The 21,318-nt window shown below is 49.8% G+C and overlaps 4 protein-coding genes across 4 annotated transcripts in view; 3 read left to right on the forward strand and 1 right to left on the reverse strand.

Annotated features, from left to right (window-relative positions):
- Positions 1–21,318, forward strand: part of LOC119387222 (isopentenyl-diphosphate Delta-isomerase 1) — a 110,326-nt gene that overhangs the window by 17,947 nt on the left and 71,061 nt on the right. The window lies entirely within an intron of this gene.
- LOC119387223 (isopentenyl-diphosphate Delta-isomerase 1) overlaps positions 1–21,318 on the forward strand; it is a 109,641-nt gene that overhangs the window by 17,262 nt on the left and 71,061 nt on the right. The gene's annotated exons all lie outside the window — the stretch shown is intronic.
- LOC119385884 (neurogenic differentiation factor 1) lies at positions 108–16,773 on the forward strand (the record flags this gene model as incomplete). Its single annotated transcript, XM_049414144.1, has 4 exons — positions 108–144; positions 957–1,077; positions 3,963–4,362; positions 16,380–16,773. Coding segments are annotated over 4 exons (813 nt in total), but the record flags the coding sequence as incomplete, so codon positions are not given.
- Positions 19,473–21,318, reverse strand: part of LOC119385885 (serine/threonine-protein kinase PLK1-like) — a 41,312-nt gene continuing 39,466 nt past the window's right edge. The window contains 1 exon segment of the mRNA XM_049414145.1: positions 19,473–19,530. Coding sequence (XP_049270102.1) covers positions 19,473–19,530 — 58 coding nt within the window.

Here is a 21,318-nt window from a genome sequence, read left to right on the forward strand (position 1 = left end):
AAAGCACGCACACACGCCTCGTGCAACTTCTTCCCAGCAGCGCAGTGAATAAAAAGCTTGCAGGGAAAATAGGAGCAGTTGCTTTACGTAAGTTTTGATAATTGTGACTTCTGACAGGTCGCAATAAGCGCGCACACGCTGAACGTGGAGGTCGTATGCGTGTTCGCGGGAGCATCATACGCCCGCCATATGCATATTGCTTGCAGCTGATGTGACAAAACGACAGGAACGTCGAAAGTGTCGTGATATAAATTCCACACAGTAGCACTGACAAGCGAGTAACGTAAGAAAAAAAATTACGAGAGTATACGATGTGTTTTCGCAAAATTTTGATATAACACAGCCTTCGATATCCGTCAATCATTGTCAGCACATTAGCGTTCCAGATCATTGACTGAATGGGTACGCAGTCGTGAACTGTCCTTTCTTCTTTTTTTTTTTCACGGGGTTACATTACAGTGATCACGGTGTTACATTTACGCACGCTCCACTGAAAATCGCTACAAGCTCCTAGCTTAGACTCACGTATAGTGTTTTTGCTGTGGTGCATGAAAAACTTCCGCGCGCATGACGCGAAAGTTGTCCAAGAACAAAGTGCTATCCTAGATGCAGCCATGCCAGTTGATGTCAAGGGTAGTAACTGGGATCCTTCCGCACAAATTGAGGTAACGACTCTAAATGCATCCCCGTTCAAGAGAATCTGCCATGTCATCTCTGACCCAATTTCGTCGACGCGCAGCTGATTCATGCTTAAGACTGTGCAGCGCTCACAAAAAAAAAAAAACGACGAAGGACGAAATAAGTACACACAAAGCATATTGTATACGCTTCTTTCGCCCGTCGTTGTTTTCTTTTCTTTTCTTTTTGCTTAGTTTTCTAGCTTATTTTAGCTTTTAGCTCAGTTTCCATTGTAAGGCAGCTGATGCGTTCACCAGCTTTGGGTCACCAGTCAAAAGCGCGGAAGATCAAGGACCGATCATGTGCACCACTAAATCAACATACCTTCTGTGACCGCTGCTTGGCGCTCAAAACGCGCTCGCGCTACCGCCAGCGCAGCTGCACCGTGGCTTTTCCGCAGTAAACTGTTTTGTGCAGTGAAGCACGCTTGCCGTTACGAAGATTGTTTTCTGTTTGGTCCACTTTGCGGTGCAATCGATTTCATTACCTGAACAAGATGAATAACTTGAGAGAGAGAGAGAGTAATGACAAGTGACAAGATTGTAACGGTTATCACGTACAGGCACATTTGGGGGGTTTTCGGGCGAAGTCTACGAGTCGCGTGTTCATCCAAAAGCGCGCTAGCGTCTGAGTCTGTATGCTGTCGGGCACTTGACGCAAAGCCCGACAACCTCTATTGCTGGTAAACTGGCTTAACTATGACGCCCACAAAGCGAAGAACGAGATTCTAGTCATCGACATCCGTGCTTGTTTACTAAAACCGCACACTTACGGGTTCTATCTCGCACGGTGGCTCGTCTGGTATAGCTTACGGAATCACCACGCTTCGTCACTCTGGCCAGATAGATTTTCACCGCTATGTGCCTTGCTGATGCAGGTGTGATTTCCTACGCTGCCAAAAATATGTAACACGCGTATATGGTCGGCGCGAGCAACGAATGTTAGCTAAACGTGCTCGTGTTGTACATGCTCTGCAAGACATTTCACATTGTTTTTCATGAATCTACACATCTCTTTTTTCTCTTTCAGTGCCAGTGACGTCTCTTCTATCTTTAATGCCGCGATTCGCGCTAACAGAATATACGCATATTGCTTCTTTCGTTCTTTCTTTCTTTCTTGCGTAGATGAGTCACAGGAGACAAGAAAGAACAGGGGGGCGGCTTAGGCCGATGCGCAACTAAGACGGCCTCGCGAGATCCAGGAAGGAAGGCGGGGGGGGGGGGGGGGGGGTTAGCACTTGGCGGGCTGAAATATATTGCCGTCCGATAAAGACAGGAGCTCTGCCTTGGCCGAAGAAGGTGGGCGCATTTGCATAACCCAGGCGCCTCCTTGGCAGCCGGGGAACGCACGCCGGATTCCTGCCTCGCCAGCGACGGAGCCACATTAATCCCGCGTTGCCTCAGCCGCGAGGGAAGATGAACGGCCATCGCGGGACGAGGCGCGCTATCTCTATCGATTCTGCCAGCGAGGCGGAGCCTTCGGCAGATAGGAGAGGCACGCGGCGAAGCGGCTGCCAGGCGTACGTGCCAGAGGAAAAGCGCGCGCGCGCCTATTACGCTGCATCGCCTCCAATTACCAATCTTAGCCCATTAAACTCCACAGAGATCAGTCCCGCGGCGCTCTCGCTCGCCGAAGACGCGGGCCCGCGGCCTGCCAAGGTAAACAAGCCCGGGCTGAGCGGGCCCGGAGCTCGTGGTGTATACCCTAGCTGTGCGGCAGGACCCGTGGGTGCGAAATAACAAACGCCTGTCTTTCTCTCTGCGAGCGGACGGCCCGCTTGAAGCGCAAAATTCTTTCCTACATATTCCAGGTATCGGCCCGAGCGTGGCAGCGGCGGAGTAATTACTTTTGCGCGATGCCCGGCGTCGGGTAAAACGCTCGCGGCGTCTATGCATGCTCCCGCGTATCCCCATTGGATGATGCGGGGCAACGTGGCGCCTCACGCTGCCTCCTCATGGAAGGGAAAAGAAGGTGTACGCACTGCGTGCGCGAATATGAGCACGAGAATGGGAGAGGGAGATTAGGGAACAAAAGGAAGCAAAGGTACGGTAGAGTGTTAAGGGATGAGGGAGAAAGGTGTTGCCGTAGTCCGAGATACTGATAAGCGGCCCATAAAGGTGAGCCCGTGAGCCGAAGCACCGCAGTGCGCACTCCGGGGCAGTTTGGGGGCCGCGCGTCGGAAGAACACTCGACTTGGCTGCGAGGCGTTCCCATATCAATCAGCCAGCTGCTCGCCTGAGGTGAGTTCTCCCACTGGGACGTTCAGCTTCAACCAGCTGTCACTGCGCAGCAGAAGTGTTCGTGGTTTAGCCTCACTATATATAGCGACGCAAAACGTTGCTGCAACCACCTACACGTTTTCTCACGACTTTGTATGGAGCAGAACGGCATGAGTGACAAAAAGAAAGAGACGTATGTGCCATCTCATCTATCCACTCGTCCGTTCTATCGTTTTACAGTGCAGCAAATTGTAGAACACCACGTTCGTCGAACCTGTGGTCGCCGCTGTCCTTTCATTTTTCTTAATTTTCTTTTTAGGGTGGTGTGTGACGTATTTCCTTGAGTGGCGTGAAAGTGATCGGCTAGGGTATCGAAAAATAAGAAACAGACTTTGCGTCTGACCTGAATAGATGGTGACTTGGCGCTTCTCTAAAACCGATCCACCATGAAGCAGAAGTCGGACAGATAAGCTAACTTTACTGCGTGAGTTGGTCCTAATAAAGGACATGTAGTTTAGGTATATGTCTAAATGTGCAAGTTTTACCATTCTTTACGGGCTTGATGGTGTCGTGCTCCGTGTGATAGTCACACAGAGGAAAATTTGAGAATTGGTTTGAATAATTTCGGCTGCCTTAACTTTCCGTCTTAACATGTAGACGCATTCTGGAGTAAAACAGGTAGAATGAAGAGCCGTCCATTTGTCGGAGCGGTGGCTTGTAGAATGCCTATTGAGTGGAACGTGAAAGTTATGTTAAAGGCGTATATAAAATATTTCTTATTTTCCCCTTTTTTATTCACTCATAAATAAGCGGAAAGAAACAACTTGAACCCGCTATAACGTCCTTTATTCATGCAAAACTCGGCGCATATATTTTACAGCCGTAATGAAATCTGTTCTCACAGCGTGTATGCATAGTGTGCGGAGGGCGGCAGTACAGCAGTTTTCCACAGACTTCACGTGTCACGACAACTCACATGTAGAAGCGTATTTTTGCTCCGCAGTATAGACATCGGTAACGCGCGTACTATCGTGCAACTAGCAAGCGGTATGCGTGTTTACATAGAGGATGTTACTGCTCGCGCCCGCCGCTGCGAAGGACGGCGTGCGACATGCGCAGGTGTCCGGCACCGTCGTCCAGCTCGAGCCCGCGGGGCGGTGTTCCGTCGCCGTGCCCTTGCGACTCGTCCTCCCCGCGGCTGCTGTCCAAGTTCCGTCAGCGTCGCCACAAGGCCAACGCGCGCGAGCGCCAGCGCATGCACGGCCTCAACGCGGCGCTGGACACGCTGAGGCGCCGCGTGCCCATCAACCACCAGGAGTCGGGCAGCGCGGTGCCCCGCCTCTCCAAGATCGAGACCCTGCGGCTGGCCAAGAACTACATAGGCGCTCTGGCCGAGACGCTGCGACAGGGCAGTCCCATGGAGGCCATCGTGTTTGCCCGCCACCTGGCCAAGGGACTCTCGCAGGTCGGTAATCTTAGTCGTAGGCGTTCGCAGCTAGGGGATGGGCGAGTTAGTGGGTGAATGCTCACCGCAGTGTCCCCCCCCCCCCCCCCCCCCCCCCCACACACACACAATTGGTCGAGTCCGAAAGGAAACAAGCGTCGCAATGGGTGCAAAAATAAAAATGAAGTGATGACGTGTTTCCCAAACAGGCCTGCCTTTAGTCACCCGGCTTTCTCGGGGTAAATGTGAGAAGCAAACAGAAGTAGGATGGCAGACTGGGCGAGTTGGCGAAAATGCATGGTACTTGAACAACGGCGCAAAAGACGGGGCCAAGGAAGGGAAGATACATATACGACGCTGTCGTATGCATACAGCGTCGTAGGTGTCCTCTCTTCCTTGGTCCTTTCTTTTGCGCCGTTGTTCAAGTACCATGCAGTAGCAAACAGTTCTTGGTATGCAACGTGAAGTGTCGTCGGCTGGCATTATCGTCAGAAACCTGCATGGCCATAACTCTGCACTTTAAGCAATGGAGGTAATAATAATATCTGGGGTTTAACGTCCCAAAACCACGATATGATTATGAGAGACGCCGTAGTGGAGGGCTCCGGAAATTTCGACCACCTGGGGTTCTTTAACGTGCACCTAAATCTAAGTACACGGGCCTCAGACATTTTCGCCTCCATCGAAAATGCAGCCGCCGCGGCCGGGATTCGATCCCGCGACCTTCGGGTCAGCAGTCGAGCGCCATAACCACTAGACCACCGTGGCGAGGTTAAGCAATGGAGGTACAAGTCCGTCTTAGTAAAAGTACGGGGCAGACCTGACACCCCTTTCGATGATTAGGGGGGGGGGGGCACACCTGCCCCCCTCCCTCCGTGCGCACACCTATGATCTTAGTGCGAAAGCACTTCTACCATACCTATCGAGATTTCTGGGATCTCAGGAAAGAACACCAGGCTTCAGCTGGACTCAGTGGGGGAATGGATAGTCATGAAAACGCAACAAGCAATGCAGAATTCGGCAACGGCCCTGCAAGATATGAATAGTGTTGAGGTGTTTATTAGACGGCAGTCGGCGACGATGCTCAATGGCGACAGTCAAGCAAGAACACGAGCTCAGAGCGCGAGCGGGAAGAGCCCAAGAGGACGACCCACTAGAAGGCTATAGAGAGCGCAACCCCTTACTCAACTCAAAGGCTTCGCTACAATTTCCCCGGGTACGAAAATGGAGCCGTCCGGCGACCTAACAGCTCGTCACTACGAGTGGGTCATAGTCAAGGTTGTCAGCAAGGTCAAGGTTGTCAGCAATGGAAGAAGCGAATACATCATCGGGCGATGAACCAGACGTGGTAACAGCACTGAGCGTACTGGAGTTGGGGCAGTGCGTGTCATCTGGTTCGTCCATAACTTGTGCGTCTTCGAGGGGTTCCACGCTGCCGAGACATTCTCCTCGCACCAACGTAACACTGTACGGAGATGGGTTGATAACAAAAATTGACGCGCTGCCCTGAGTGACTTGCACGGTCGCGAAAGGCACCAGCAAGCCTTTCCTCGTGCAAACACGGTCAGATGGCGAGAGGAGTGCAGCGGTGTCGGAGAGACTGGCGCAGTAGACGGATACCGCCGTTGACGAGTTTGCAGGCACTGTGGTGTCGTCTTTGACGAGTACCTTGCTCACAGACGATGGACAGTCAGCCGGCGTCAGATCAGAGAATGGTGAGAGCTCTATTTCGGCTGGTGCGCAATGAATCACGGCCTCGTGGTGGGAGAGAAAATCCCATCCTAGGATGACGTCGTGAGAGCATGCTGGAATGATGATCAATTCGACGGCGTACAGAGCATCGTTAATCATGACGCGGGCTGTGCACACCGCTGTAGGGTGAATACTTTGGGCGCTGGCTGTACGGAGGGAGAGCCCGTGAAGTGGCGTCGTCTCTTTTCGCAGTAATCGGCTAAGTTTGGCGTCAATAACGGATACGGCGGCTCCAGTGTCGATAAGGGCAGATGCGCGAACACCGTCCACAAACACGTCTAACACGTTCGATGGGCTTCTCTGAGGGCTTTCGCAGTTCGACAGCGTCGCAGCCCTTGCCTCGTGGACTGCGACGACTAGTTTTCCTGGTCACGTGGGACCGGACGTGGCCGCATCGTTGACAGTGATCGGCGTCGTGGTGACGGCGAACGGCGTGTAGATGGAGCTGAGCGAGACGACGGTGACATAGGCGGCGGTGAAGCGTAATACGGGCGGCTTGACTGGCTGGTGATGGTTGAGCCGACACGAGGCGGCTGCACGCGATTGCAATAGCGGGCAACATGACCGGCGCAACCGCACGCGAAGCAGATCGGGCGGTTGTCAGAAGTGCGCCATCGATTCGTCGGGGTGGTCCCATACATGACGCAGGACGCGGTGGACGAGGCGTCTGCTGATACGACTGCATGATGGGCTGCATCGGTGGCCCAGGTATGACGCCGGCAAACGCAGCCGGCACACTCGCTTCAAAGGCCTGAGGTCTGGCGACGGCTTCGGCGTAAGTAAGTGGGGCAGCCACAGAGATCGCTTGGGGTGACCTGGCTACAACTTGCGCGTAACTGAGCGGTGCAGGCGCCGGAGGGGGCTGGTGGTATTCCGGCATGACTTCCGCGATTTCCTGCTGAATAGCGCGGCGTAAGGGAGGCAGCAGCGTGGTCGATGGCTGTTCAACATGCTGCTGCTGAGGGAAGGCCAGTAGGGAGAACTGGCGGGCAATTTCCTCGCGCACAAAGGACTTGATCTCGGCTAGCAAGGCGGACTGATCAGAAATGGCCGACAAGCCAGCGAGATCGGCGTCGCGTGATGCAGGTCGACGGGTTAGCAACCGCTGCCGGCGCAGCTCCTCGTAGCTTTGGCAGAGCGTGATTACCTCGGCCACAGTACGAGGGTTCTTGGCGAGCAGCATAGTGAAGGCGTCGTCGTCGATGCCTTTCATAACGTTGCGGATCTTGTCAGACTCAGGCATAGCTGCGTCGGCTTTCTTGCACAAGTCCAGGACGTCTTCTATGTAGCTCGTAAAGGACCTCACCGGTCTGCTGAGCTCGTTCACGTAAACGTTGTTCGGCTTGCAGTTTACGAAGGGCAGGGCGGCCAAACACGTCGATGATGGCGGTCTTGAAGCAGACCACGTGGGGAAATCGGTGGCGTGGTTGTTGTACCACAGGCCCGCCACACCCGCGAGGTAGAAAACCAAGTTGCTGAGTTTGCCTGCCTCGTCCCATTTATGGGTACGCTCACACGCTCGTACATCGCAAGCCAGTCCTCAATGTCGGTCCCCATCCGCGCCGGTGAAGATAGGGGGGTCGCGGGATGCGGGGGACACCGGGGCAGGAGGTCGTTGTTGGAGGAGGCGTTTGCTGAGCAGCGTCTTGAGGCATGGTAGTTGGTAGGGTACGGGATCGTAGCTCCAGGGGCATCGAATGGGGAGCACAGCACTCTCCACCAATTTGTTGAGGTGTTTATTAGACGGCAGTCGGCGACGATGCTCAATGGCGACAGTCAAGCAAGAACACGAGCTCAGAGCGCGAGCGGGAAGAGCCCAAGAGGACGACCCACTAGAAGGCTATAGAGAGCGCAACCCCTTACTCAACTCAAAGGCTTCGCTACAATAGCAATGTATGGTTAGTACCTTGGGCGTGTTTAGGACATGTTATGGCCCACCCGAAGTTTGACCACGGAATGACCTCGACCAAATTTGACCGTTGACAAATTGAGCAATTGAGAGACTTAGCAACAGCGAAATAATTCCAAACCCTGTTAAACGAGACGAAAGCACCAGTTTAAGCAACAGCCCAGGTTAACGCTACTACGTTGCTTGGCGGAGCCAAATCATCTCTCACTTTTTTCGTTCACACGCTAAAGCATTAGCGCTAACATGTAGAGTGCGCCTGTCTGAGGCTGTCTAGATAGCGGTGTGCCTTCATTGAGCGTTGTTTTAAAAGGGTCACGCACTTCATGGGTGGGCTCACTGACTTGAGATCAGTGGGTGGGCTTTGCTGCCAAGCATCCTCTGCAAGAAGGGCAAGCTACCGCCGCCCGCTTTTCTAGCCCTGAGGTGAAGATGGCTTCGATGATGGTCGAGGTAGGCGCGTTTTACGCTATATAAAGCGTCAAATAGTCTCGTCGGTACTGATTTTTGAAAGGTTCATTCTGGTGTTTTGCGTGGACAACCCAGAATATTGTTGTGTGGCACATCGGAGGCACGTCAGTTTTGACAACCTGAGATCCATTAGTTTACACCTAATGTATTTTTCTTCGAGGGCGGTGGGGTTAAGACTACATTTATGTGCGTTAGAGTAGAGGCTTTATGTATAATACCTGATGTACTCCTATGCACCGAAACAGCTAGGCTGCGATATGGGCGCACGCTTTTCCGAGGCTAGTAGACCGAGAGAGAGAAAATTACACAATCTCCCGCTAAAGGGGACCATGAGGCGATGCGAAGCCGGAGCGCTTGCACGATCGCGTTCCGTTGGCGTTCGTTGGGCATGCTACCGACCTCGCGTCGTGGAACGCGAAGAGGGACGCTACGCGCGTCGTATCTTCCATCTAGCCTGGCCGTTAATTCTCACAGGGCGAGCGGGGAACGCGGTCGACAGGCGGGCGAGAGGGGGGCAGCGTAGGAGAGGAGAGAGAAGGGGAGGGGACGCGCATGCGCTCGAGCTCATCGCGGCGTTGCGCAGGAGAGAATTTCGGCATGTCTAGCCCGCGTTTCAGACGAAGAGTGGAAAGGGGGAGGGAAGAGGGGTATGGGAAAGGGGGAGAGGGAAAGTGGAAACAGGGAAAGTGGAGAGGGAAAGTGGAGAGGGGAAGTGGAGAAGGGGAGGGGAGATGGAAAGTGGAGAGGGGAAGGGGATAGGGTGAGTGGAGAGGAGGTGTGTGGAGAGGGTATGTGCATGCGCAGTAAGGGTGGTCACGCCGCACACCACCACCACCGGATTGAGCTCGGCCTTAAGATACTTCGCATCTAATAAACATCATTATTCAGGTGTCCTCTAAGAGTTGTTTTCGGGGTGGTCTCCCCCTTCCAGGAAAACATAGACTTTCATTATACCTATATGGTAAAGTAGCACACATAGACTTTCGTCGCGTCGACAGCCCTCGCTACCCGCTGGCAATGTGAGGGTGGAGTTCCTGTGGACCGTAACCCGTGCTTATGGACAGTAACACAGCGCGCTTTGAATGACGTCACGTCGGTGCGATAGAGCCGCCCGTAAGGAAGCTTCAGGCTGCGCTAGAGAAATTGCATCACTTTCAGCCTGTAAACCGTTATAGCGCTCTGCAGTCTTTAACTATATAGGAACATTTAAAGTAAAAGGCATAGGTTTCGAATAAAAATGCTGCGTGATTGTTGCTGGCGCACTGTAACCGTTTAAAAATACGGAGGGATATTTCAGTCATGACTATAAAATCTATCTGAGCAACCAAGACGTTTCAGCAGTATAGCATTTTAGCTTGCGTATATGCGGCACGTGGCTTTGGTGCTTTAAAATTCCGTGTTTCGCTGACAGGGTTGCCGTTGGGTAGATTTGAAAAGGAGCCAGAATTCAAGCTAAAAGTAGCCAAAGTAGCCACGTCTTTTAACCTTATCGCCAAACTTGTAGCCAAATGGCAGAAAAGCGGTATTATGAAAAAAGTTTTTGTTATTAAACAATATATGATACCATTTTGTGTCAGCAATAAAATAGCGTACGAGCACAATTTTTTCCTCCTCATGCTTGGTCTTCAAGCCGTAAGCAAGTTGCAAATAAATGAACAAATTATAAGTTCCGTGCACCTGCATACAGTCTATATAGAATAGATAGAGTAACTGCCAGAGACAGAGTAAGATTGGAACATTCCAACCAACTAGTCAGATAGGAAATACTAATCGTAAAAGCAGGTCGTGCTTGAAGTCGACCAGCTTCAAGTGGTGATATCTGCTTAAAGATTACCGGTCCAGCTTCATTTTGTTGCGGATCTCTGTGTCCGTCAAGTTTACCCGAAAACACGCGCCGTGCATCAGCACTACAAAACTGGCTCGTAGCGTAGGCATCGATGGCTGGCAGCGTGAACAGCGTGCTAGTCACGCGTTTGCCAACATGCGCGCAACTTCGTCATTTTGATCTTAGCCAAAAGGCGCACTTGAATTTCATCTTTAATTTGTAAGTTATATTCCAAATTTTTATCTTTTATTTAAATTCGCAAAACCACCAAATTCTTGGCCAGTCCCCCATAGTGTGTGTGAGACACTGACTAGGCGAACAAGAATCTCATCACTCCGTCTCGCCAGGCGCACCGCGCGTTGAGTTCAGGTGCCTCGATGAGCACCAGACTCATGGCGGGGCTAGGACACGCGCATACACTGACTGACGCGTCAGAAAAGCTTGGAAAAAGAGGGTAGTCGTCAGGCTTGCTCGGTATTTTATCTCCAGATAATGAGAGAAAATGGCTACTGAATGCGCTAAAATAGAGGTTCAAAGTAGCCAGAAAGTAGCCATGGCGCCAACCTGAAATTTTTGTCGCCAGACTGGGTCGTAAAGTAGCCAATTTGGCCGGGTTACCGCTCTCCAAAAGTAGAGTACATGTACTCGCGGACAACTTTTCTTGGCAAAGAAGGGAAAGCTTGGGGGACGGAGCTTCTGCACATGTAGTCCTACGCGTAGTAGTCCTGTTTGGCGCGCGATTCGTCCCGCTGTGGAAAGTCATGGTTCCGCGCAACCAGCGTTGCATATGGACGCAGACGTCGCTTAGCGTTTGGGGTACACGTAAAAGGCGCGAATTTGTGCAAAAGCGCAAAGTGACAACGTATAAAGCATAGAGTTTCCTTATAATACACTGGAGAAAAATCTGGCGTTAGTGTCTATGGGAGCTGCAACGCATGGCGCTTCAGCCAGCATGGGAATGATGGGTAGTACTAACGGATTTGTCTAAGGTTCGTTCCTTCGGCTCCCTTTGGCTCATGTGTGGCCTGTAGCCGCTTTGTCGCAATACGGAATTCAGCAAATGTTCAGCAGTTCCACTTCACCACCTTGACCTTTTTAGGCTCACCAATTCAAATCGGCTCACGAAGTTCACAGCGATCCATTATTTTATCCGAAATAAACGCCAGAACACAACAATAAACAAAGCCACAAGTGCGTTCAAAGACGCAAGCACGTAGATTAGGCAAATCCGTGTACTATAGATACAGACTATAGAGGCTAGAAGCCTTTCCAGCCTTACGTTAGGGCCACCCTACTTACGTGTACCCACCTTTCCCATGGCGGCTGAGCGATCGCACCGCCATTGTTCCCTCTAGTAAGTATTGTAGGAAACACTATGGTATATAAATTAAATTAAATACAAATATATCATTGGTGTGTGCTGCGTCCTGTCTCAAAGATCTACATGTAGAAAATGAAGGCGTATTCTTTATATCTCGCGTAGAAAATACGGAAGCAGTTGTGGGACTACATTCATTAGCGGTAGGATGCCCTTCGCTTCATTGCCAAGAAAAGTTGTCCGCCATACACCAGATCGATGACGTTTGTAGGCGAAGATTTTATGACTTGCAGATTTAGGGCATCCGCCACGGTGGTCTAGTGGTTATGGTACTCGACTGCTGACCCGAAGGTCGCGGGATCGAATCCCGGCCGCGGCGGCCGCATTTTCGGTGGAGGCGAAGATGCTTTAGACCCGTGTACAGTGAGGTGCACGTTAAAGAACCACTGGCGCTCGAAATTTCCGGAGCCCTCCACTACGGCATCCCTAATAATCATATCGCGGTTTTGGGACATAAAACCATAACAATTATTATTATTAAGTGGCGTCGTCGTACGCAAAGAAACCCGTCACCGGCGAGTGTGCAGAAATGCGGCCCTCGTAGACGTGCCGGCCTGATGCGTATTTGTATGCGCCTGTTTACATTTATGGGCGCTCTCTCGAGGCTTGTCGGTGGTCAGCCATTTCTGATATGGCAACTTGATATTTTACCGAGATCACTTGCCATTTCACGTGGACACGTTTCATTGTTGCCTGGATGTGAACGCGTGACCATCGTTGTTGCCTGTAACAACTGAAGTGTCGTGCTGCTAAGCACATGGATGAACGTCCAATCCCCGGCATGGAGGAAGAAAAAAAAGTTAGGACGGAGCATTGCGCAATGCAATAGAAAGAAAGAAAGTAGTACGTCAGGAACGCACACGCCAAGCTTCGTTCGGCCCCATTTTCCGGTAGGAAGCGAAGGCCTCCTGAATTTTCTTTTTTCTAAACACACGTCTTCCTTTATGTGTACAGCTGCACACAGCACTCTCACGGTATGAATACAATGTAGTCGCAGACATTCACCTTTTATTTTTCTAAAAACACACAAATTACCAGATTGCATTGCAGTATGAGTATTAGGGGCGAAGCTCCTTAAGGCGGCACCCGTTCGTCCCTCGTAGTAGTGCGTAACCAGTCGTAACGCTAGTACCAGATCTTGACCTCCAAGGTGGTGCCGGTGGGAGATTTTTCCTGTGCGTTGTTGAACAATAAAAAATTCGCAGCGTGCGCGTTAACTAAAAGCCGAATTCTTCTGTCTCTCATTCCCCCATTAGCAGCCATTGGCATGTTCCAGTAGGAAACATTAGTAGAAGTAGAAGTGTAAGTGTTAGCTAAAAGCCGACTTCTTCTGTGTCTCATTCCCATTAGCAGCCATTGTTTACCTCCAAGGTAGTGCCTGGTGAGATTTCTCCTGTGCGTGATTAAACAATAAAAATTTTGTTCAAAACGCCGTTGATTGATGAAATAAACCAACGAAAGATGCCAGATGTTTTGTAAAAGCAAAACGAAAGAACGCCAGATGTTTCTAAAGCAAAACGAAAAGACGCCAGCTGCTTAACGAAAGACGCCAGATGTTTTCTAAAGCAATGGTTTTCTAAACAATGAAAATTCACAGCGTACATGTAAAATTAAAGTGAGCTGCAAGTCGTCATAACTCATCGAACCTTTAGTATAAACGCGCCCGATCTCACGTCGGTGATGATGTACTGGGCAGAATTCACGGAAGATTCACGGTTTACCGATGAACCTCCGCAGCTTCGCCCACTCATCATCATTCATTCCGTGGATATGCTGTGATTTTATTTTTTTCAAGGGACTACTTACCGCTGTTTATAGTAAAGTGCGAAGTAACCTTAAATTATCTCCCTTTTTTTCTAAGCGCACTAAAACTTTCTTACGCCATTTGAACAAAGCTCTCCCGCAGATCGTCGTCTACTCCAGCCTGACTACGCCCACTGCAGGGCAATGACTTATCACATTTTTCTCAATTAATGAGATCCTGTGCTTTCTGCGGTAATGTTATCCGCGAGAACTTCTTATTCTGCCCAACTAACTAGCCTAACTTTATCACTACGTGCCCTGGCCATACCAGTTTCTTTTTCTTGATTTCGAGTAAGATGTCATTAACGCGCGTCTGTTCCCTGCTCTCTTCTAGTCCCTTAACGTTGCGCGCTTGTGATTTTCCGTGCCATAGCACGCGGCGTCCTCCTCAATTTAAGTTGGACCCCTTTCGTAAGTTTCCAGGTTTCTGCCCCATAGGTAAGTACACTGATAGATGCAGCTGCCTCCAAGTACCGACAGATGCAGCTCTTAGGGGATACTGGTAAACTGCAATTCATGATCTGAGAAATGCGGCTTAGCAAAACGTTTTTTTTTTTTTTTGGGGGGGGGGGGGGGGGGCTGGTTGGTTCATGGCTTTTCGAAGAAAACTGTAGCGCAAAACAACACAAGGACAGACAGGTATACGGGACTGGGGCTACCCCGTGCGGCAGTACCGTGTACCTGTCTGTCCTTGTGTTGTTTTGCGCTACAGTTTTCTTCAAAAAATGATCGGAGAATACCTACCAAAAGCACTCCATACCACTCTTATTCTAGTTACTTCAGTCCCGTATTCACAAACCGACCTCGTCCTTATCTCGCGTTTATCGATTTTGTGCCTTTAGTGCGCTTCATAGACGAAGTAGGCCGGTATTCACAAACCAATCTTGTAATCGTTTACCCTGCTACCATTTTATGCCCTTATAACGCACGCAAAGAGTACAGAAACTTAAGGAAAACATGAGATAAGGGTAAGGTTGGTTTGTGAACACGGGTCCCAGTCTCACGGTTCGGGTCTATGGTCACTACCTGGCCAAAGGAGACGTATTCCGTTACCACATCTAGAACTTGGCTAATTATCGCAAAACCCCTGTCATCTTCCGGGGCTCCTGAACATTACTTCACATTTTTGCACATTAATTTATGGACCCACCATACTGTTTTTCCCGTCCAATTCATAGAAGAGTGCTTTAACTCGTTAACATTTTGCTCCAAACTATTTCATGGTAATTTCCTTATGCATGGTGGTGGGGTCATGCATTCCTGCATGCGATTTTATGTCTATGCACTTTAAGTGTTGCTTCGTGATTCCCCTTCGAGAATCTAAGTGTGCCCAGTATAAAGGTATTACGTTTTAATGTTATTGATGCGAATCGTCAGTGATGCAGCAAATTTTCCCAGGCGCAGCTTTGGTTGACTTACACATCCGTTCTATGGAAGGAGCGCAAATTTCGCGCACCATAGGAAGGAGGTGACAGCACAAGAGCCATATTTATGTCTTGACAAGAAATGCCCCGACTATGGATGCTGCGCCTGTATTTTTATGTCTTGCTTCGCATTTCACTGCGTCGCCTCGTAGAGGTCTTTTTTCTTTCGCTGAAAGGAGTTGGTAACCGCGGAGAGTAAAAATTAAGTTGACATTGGTAGATGTTAAAACTACTGCTTTTGAGAATGAAAGCGTCAATCAGGGCTTCACGACTGCGCGCTCTCTCTCTCTTGTAGCGTTATGTGCATGTTGTAGAACATTAGCTTGTCACTTTTAATACGTGCTTCACACTTCCCAAAAGGCCTCACTCGAGCTTTGGCACTCGTATTCTCCTTTCTTTAGTGGCACTGGCCCTTTTTCTCTCGGTCCGTGCAACTTTCGGCGCGTGCGAGATGAGGCGAGAAAGAGAAATAACAACTTAATGGCGTGCGCGAAGTGGAGCGAGTTACTCGGTCACCGCGGTCCAGGAGTGGCTGTTCGTTAGCTTTCCCGAAACATGCGTGATAGCGCGACAATAAGACATAGGCTTAAGAAAAAAGAAATAGAATGCAAGAAATGCGGGAAGTTTGCACTAAGTTGCGCAAAGCTTAGCACAGCGAAGCTGCTTGACCCTCAGCTCGTCGTGCTGCAGCACGGGAATCACAACGCTGGCGGCGATTGGACCCAGCGTGCTTGGCCGAAGAAGCGGTAGCCAAGAGACGGCGACGGGCGGATCCGGAGTACGCGCAAAGCTTGCCACTCTGAGTGTGTTGAAATCGCTATCCCTGAGCCACGGTGTAAGAACCTGTGGCGGTTGCTATGGCGACGGCTCGGCGGCGGCTTGGCTATCTTTAGCATAGGTGGCGCGCAGCTGTGGCAGTTGCTATGGCAACGGTGCAGCAGGGGTTTTTTGTTAACGGACGTCTTACTTTAACAGCTTTAACAGCTTTGCTGTTAATGTTTTTTTTTATGAGGCCTTTTTTCTTTGTCGCGCTACGTTACATTTCCTATAGTTTTCAACCAACAAAATTCACGCGGTCCCTTATGCATTGCCTAAGACTACTCGAAGGCGAAAGCTATCTTATTTTTCTTCTCAGTCGATTGTGTAGACCCCCCCTCTCCCCTTGATAGTTTTCTGCACCCAACGTTTTTCACTGCCTCCGTGATCGGCCCACCTTTGACCAAGCGATGATGTCTGTCATGTCATGACGTCACGTTACGTAAATAGTGACGTCATAAGGTGACGTCGTCACGTGATAATGATTTTTGCATCACTCGTGTCGATGCCGCCGATGGCCACTTTTCCCGTTTCTAAGGTTTTCGCATACATAGGCGATGCGTTAAGGAGCATCGGTACCTTGAGGGCGCGCACGAAAGTATGTGTAGTCAAGCTCGTGGTTACCTACTCGTGTCTATATTAGCGGTCGCGTATTGTTCGCAGGCCACGGTCAACCTGATTGCCGGCCAGCTGCGGCTAAGTCCGCGCGCCATCTCTGTCCCGGACAGCGGCGGCTGCGCCACGCCGTCTCCGGCGCCACACTGGGTCGGCGCAATAGGGACGACGCCCCCGCAGCCGTCGTCGCCTGCCGTCGCGGACGCCTACGAGAGGCCATCCCGGACGCCGGACGCCACAGCCGCGCTGGTTCAACGGCCACGGCCCTTGGCGCCGTCGACGTATCCGGGGGCGGCTCCCTAGGTCGCTTCTCGACAGCGGCGTCGCGCTACACTGAGGCTGACTCGATCATTTCACTCTCCAACGCGTTTAAGCTCATGCACTAATGAACTGAGCAGAGAGATGGAGCGAGACGACCTTTTGCTGTATCATTTCGTTTCTCCGCATTCTGAAAGCATTCTTCCTCACTTTCGGTAGTCGTATACAGATATACTACGTTCAGGCCAGGTACAACCTGAATGGTTAACATCCCCGCCTTTTCGTTGGTCCCTTTCTCTCACTCTCAGACCATAGCTGTAGCGGCCTGTCGTACCTGTCAGATCAGATGAGGGGTCCTGAATTTAGTGCATGCACCTTTACTATGTAGGGCTCAAGCTACTCGTCGTTAGAAATAAACCCACTTCTATTTTTCTCTCTCTCTCCATCTTTGCTGGAAACGTTGTTAATTAACCCACGCGGACTCTTGGCCGCATTGAGGTGTTGCTGCGCGCCACTGAATGACGAAGGCAAGGAAAATTAAATGTGCTTCTGATTTCTGAACGATAACATTTCGGGGAACGATAAGAAATCGTCAAAGAGGGAATTTCGCTGGAGTCATCTTTTCGAAAAGTGGACCTTACTTCTAAAAAGACAGGGCGTGCAAACACGGACACAAGAAAGAAGTCAGGACACCACAAACGCCGACTCGGCGTTTGTGGTGTCTTGACTTCTTTCTTGTGTCCGTGTTTGCACGCCCTGTCTTTTTAGAATGAATACTTACCAACTAGCTCAGCTCTCTGTTATTCTGGACCTTACTTCTGGCCCCTGTGTAACTATGAGCGATTGTTCTGTTCGCCCGTACAAACTACAGCCTTGTTCACATAATCCCGAATAAATATAATTCAAAGCAAACACATGACATGCGTAGACGACGCGCGTACCTGTACGAAACGGGGCTATACTGTAATAGCGTACCCGCTGAAACTGTTGCTGGCCGATATGGCCTGGGCATCTAATGTTTAAGGACTATAGTAATCCGCGCAAACACGTTGCATATTAGGAATACTTTCATAGCAAATGGGTAATGCAGTCGCTCTCTTTCACTCCTGTCCTGTCAAGCAAGTTAATTTTGCCGTGCAAATTGTGTACGAGCATGTGCGCGAATTCTCTGTTGGGACTACATACTAAAGCGACTGTCTTCACTACGCGGAAATCTAACGATCTCGTTAAATGTTTCTTTTTATTGTTGATGTAGTAAACGTAAACATTCTACGCCAACGTACTGCACGACTGGGTGTTGTTCGAGAAAGTTCAATATACTCCTCTGACATCATATCTGTGTCTGTGCTGAAAAGTTTCAAGTGTTCCTTCGCTTTCTTTGGAAGCGATCGGCAAGTGGTCAGACAAAGTTAACTATAAAAAAAGTTTAAAGCATATAATTTTTAATACGCGATATTGACGAAACAAACACGTTTGACTCCTTCATGTCGAAATGAATGCGTGGCACTGGTAAATAGTTATAAGCAATGTTTGTTCTCATTGTCTTGTTAACAGCGGCCCTCAACACATGAATGCGTGTAATTTACTGTTACGTGTTGTTTCGTGCGTTAAGGCACTGTTGGACCAACATCATGTCGAACTGCTTCTCCGTATCGTGCGAATCACATTTGACGTCATCGAGAAGTATGATGCACGCCAAGAAATACTTTTCATGTCTCCTTTGTTGCACGTAGCCAATTCGCCCCTGGCGTGTTTATCTACTGTTTTTTTATCTATTTTTGTGTGCTGTCACCCTAGTACTAGTTTAATAGAGAATAAATACTGCTGGCAGTGATCGTGACTGGTGCTTTTTGTGGAGGTTTCTGAAGACACGCACGCACGCACGCACGCACGCACGCACGCACGCACACACACACACACACACACACACACACACACACACACACACACACACACACACACACACACACACACACACACACACACACACACACACACACACACACACACACATACACACACACACTGAAGTGAGTCGCGATAACAAAACATTCAACAACGCTGCTCTATGTCTACACCTTCTCTAGCCACTAGAACGCTGCAATACGTCGAGAAAGACGAAAGGTATATTGAGGCGGTGTGTGTTATGACGTAAGCACGGAAGCTAACTTAATTAATTTTGCTTCTTCTTTTGAACGGCATAAAACTTAGGCTAGCGTGCCCGCTCTAATGGAGGCGCTGCGGAACCACTAGAACATATGTTTCGTCTTTACGGATGGGTTCCTGTGCGGTCATATTGGGCTCTTAAATTTACCGTTTTGTATCTTTGAGAACTGAACGAGCAGTGCTACGGTAAACGCGTACCAAATTTTCATCCAACCTTTCGTGACCTCGTTACTCTCGCGTTACTCCATACAAAAATAAGAAGACATCCGTTTAACAGCCCAAGATGGCGGCGCCCATGTGCAGAAAGTAAAATCGTCTATACTGGCGCCGCCTGAAGCTCGTCACGAGCTAGAGGTACGGACTGGAAACTACGGTACACCCACGCGTAATGTCCCAGCCTTGAATGAAACTCCGCGCCGGCAACCGCGCATCGCACCTTCTGCATAGAGGAGGAGGAAGGGGACTGCCTTGCAATGACAAGGAGCTCGTCAGCTGCGGAGCCGGTACACACACACACCCGAGACACTCACGCTCGGGCAGCGCATAGCGCCGGCGGTGACTCATGCCCGCATCAGGGCCATAACACACTCCTCGCAAGCGCTTAGTAGAACGAGAGCGGGTAAGCCCACGCCAGGAGGCCGGTCACGGCGGAAGGCGACGGGTTTACGCGACGTGCCTGGTAAAGACAACAACAACAGCAGCAGCGAAGCTCAGGGGTCAACGGCGCGCCGCCCCCGTTCGCCTGGGTCCGGCCACGTCCTTGCAGTTGTACGGACTGCGCACGTCCGCCCACGGAGCAACCGTTAGCATCTGGAGGAGGAGAAGTGGCTGCAGACCAGTTTCTGGAGCTGCCCAGATGCACTGAAGAAACCACCAACAACAATAGGGGCGAGGAGTGGTATAGTTTGGGCGCGGTGATAGTTTCCTGCCCAGGTCGTTATGGGAACATGTGTCAGCGCGTCGTGTTTGCTTTCGCGATTGGGGATACACTTTAACCGGAACGACCGCAGCTCGTCTTGCGGAACGGTTCGTCTTGTATATATACAGGTAAATGGCGGTCAGCGTCAGCAGCGTGCTAGCCACGTGTTTGCCTATACACGCATGCGAGCAACTTCATCATTCCGTCCTTGTAGTCGCGCCGCGCACTGAGCTGCGTCGATGCGCACGAGCCCGCTGGTGGGGTAGGACATGCGCGCAGCGGCCAGCGCGACAAAAATCTTGGAAGCAGTGTGTTGTCATTATGCTGCCTTGCTATTTTACCTGCACATAATAAGCAGGAATGGCTAGTAAATGCGCCAAAACCAAAGTACAAAGTAGCTATAGAAAGTAGCCATGGAGCCAATCTGAAATATTCATCGCCAGAAGGGATCGGAAAGTAGCGAATTTGGCGCAAGGTATCCACCAACTGCAACCCTGGCGTAAGCCAACAGCTGTGTTCAAGCAGGTAGCGACTACGCATATAAAGCGTCTCCAGTCATTAAACAAATGGTCCTTTGCGAGCAGTTGCATATGCAGCATATTAGATAGGAAGTGGTAATGACAGCTTGTGCAAAAAAAAAGAATGTCGTGAGAAAGCTGCGCATTTGCTGCGGGTTGGACAGAGGCCGAATTTCCGATTAGAACAGTGGTGCGTGAAATTAAAATACGCAAGGGTATTGCCTTTTAATTGCCCAAGAACGTGTTATCTCGGAAATTCCGCCGCTATAATTCAAGTGTGTCAGTACGCGAAGAACGCACGTCCTTTAGCGACTGTTGATTGATTGATTGATTGATTGATTGATTGATTGATTGATTGATTGATTGATTGATTGATTGAGTGATTGATCGATTGATTGATTGATTCTGTATAGTGACGTTGATACTAGCAAGACATGCCTAATAATTACACCTAAACCCCCATTTAACGAAGTCATTGAAATGAACTTTCCAGTGAAAAGGGGAAAAGTTAACTTTATTAGCAAACTTTGCATTGTCTCGTTGTTGTCTTTATCTTTTTCGCTGATTAGTTAGTTAGTTAGTTAGTTAGTTAGTTAGTTAGTTAGTTAGTTAGTTAGTTAGTTAGTTAGTTAGTTAGTTAGTTAGTTAGTTAGTTAGTTAGTTAGTTAGTTAGTTAGTTAGTTAGTTAGTTAGTTAGGTGTAGGTAGGTAGGTAGGCAGGTAGGTAGGTAGGTAGGTAGGTAGGTCACAGCAACCAATATATAACAGAACAGAACACGAGAATCAATTATTTCCTTAAAGTAAGGACATCACTGAATCTACATAAAATACCTGTAATAATTCAAGAGCAAGACGCAGGGCCGTGTAGTGCACGACTTCATTGAATGCCCTTTGAATCTTGTCTGTTTGTACACCATCGACCGCGGTTTGGCATTTCAAGGAATCTCCATCGATGGTATATATACGCGTCAGCTTTCCCGTCATAAAGGACTCTGTCATGCACGTTCTCGTCGCTTTCATTTATTTGACAAGTGTGCAGAAGCTATCTCTAAGGAAGAAAGCAGGTGCGTTAGTGCACCGCCTTATCGGCGCCACAGCGCCTTGTTCCATTCGCACGAAAGCGGAGG

Source organism: Rhipicephalus sanguineus, chromosome 3, assembly GCF_013339695.2.
Source record: "Rhipicephalus sanguineus isolate Rsan-2018 chromosome 3, BIME_Rsan_1.4, whole genome shotgun sequence".
Lineage (NCBI taxonomy): Eukaryota > Metazoa > Arthropoda > Arachnida > Ixodida > Ixodidae > Rhipicephalus > Rhipicephalus sanguineus.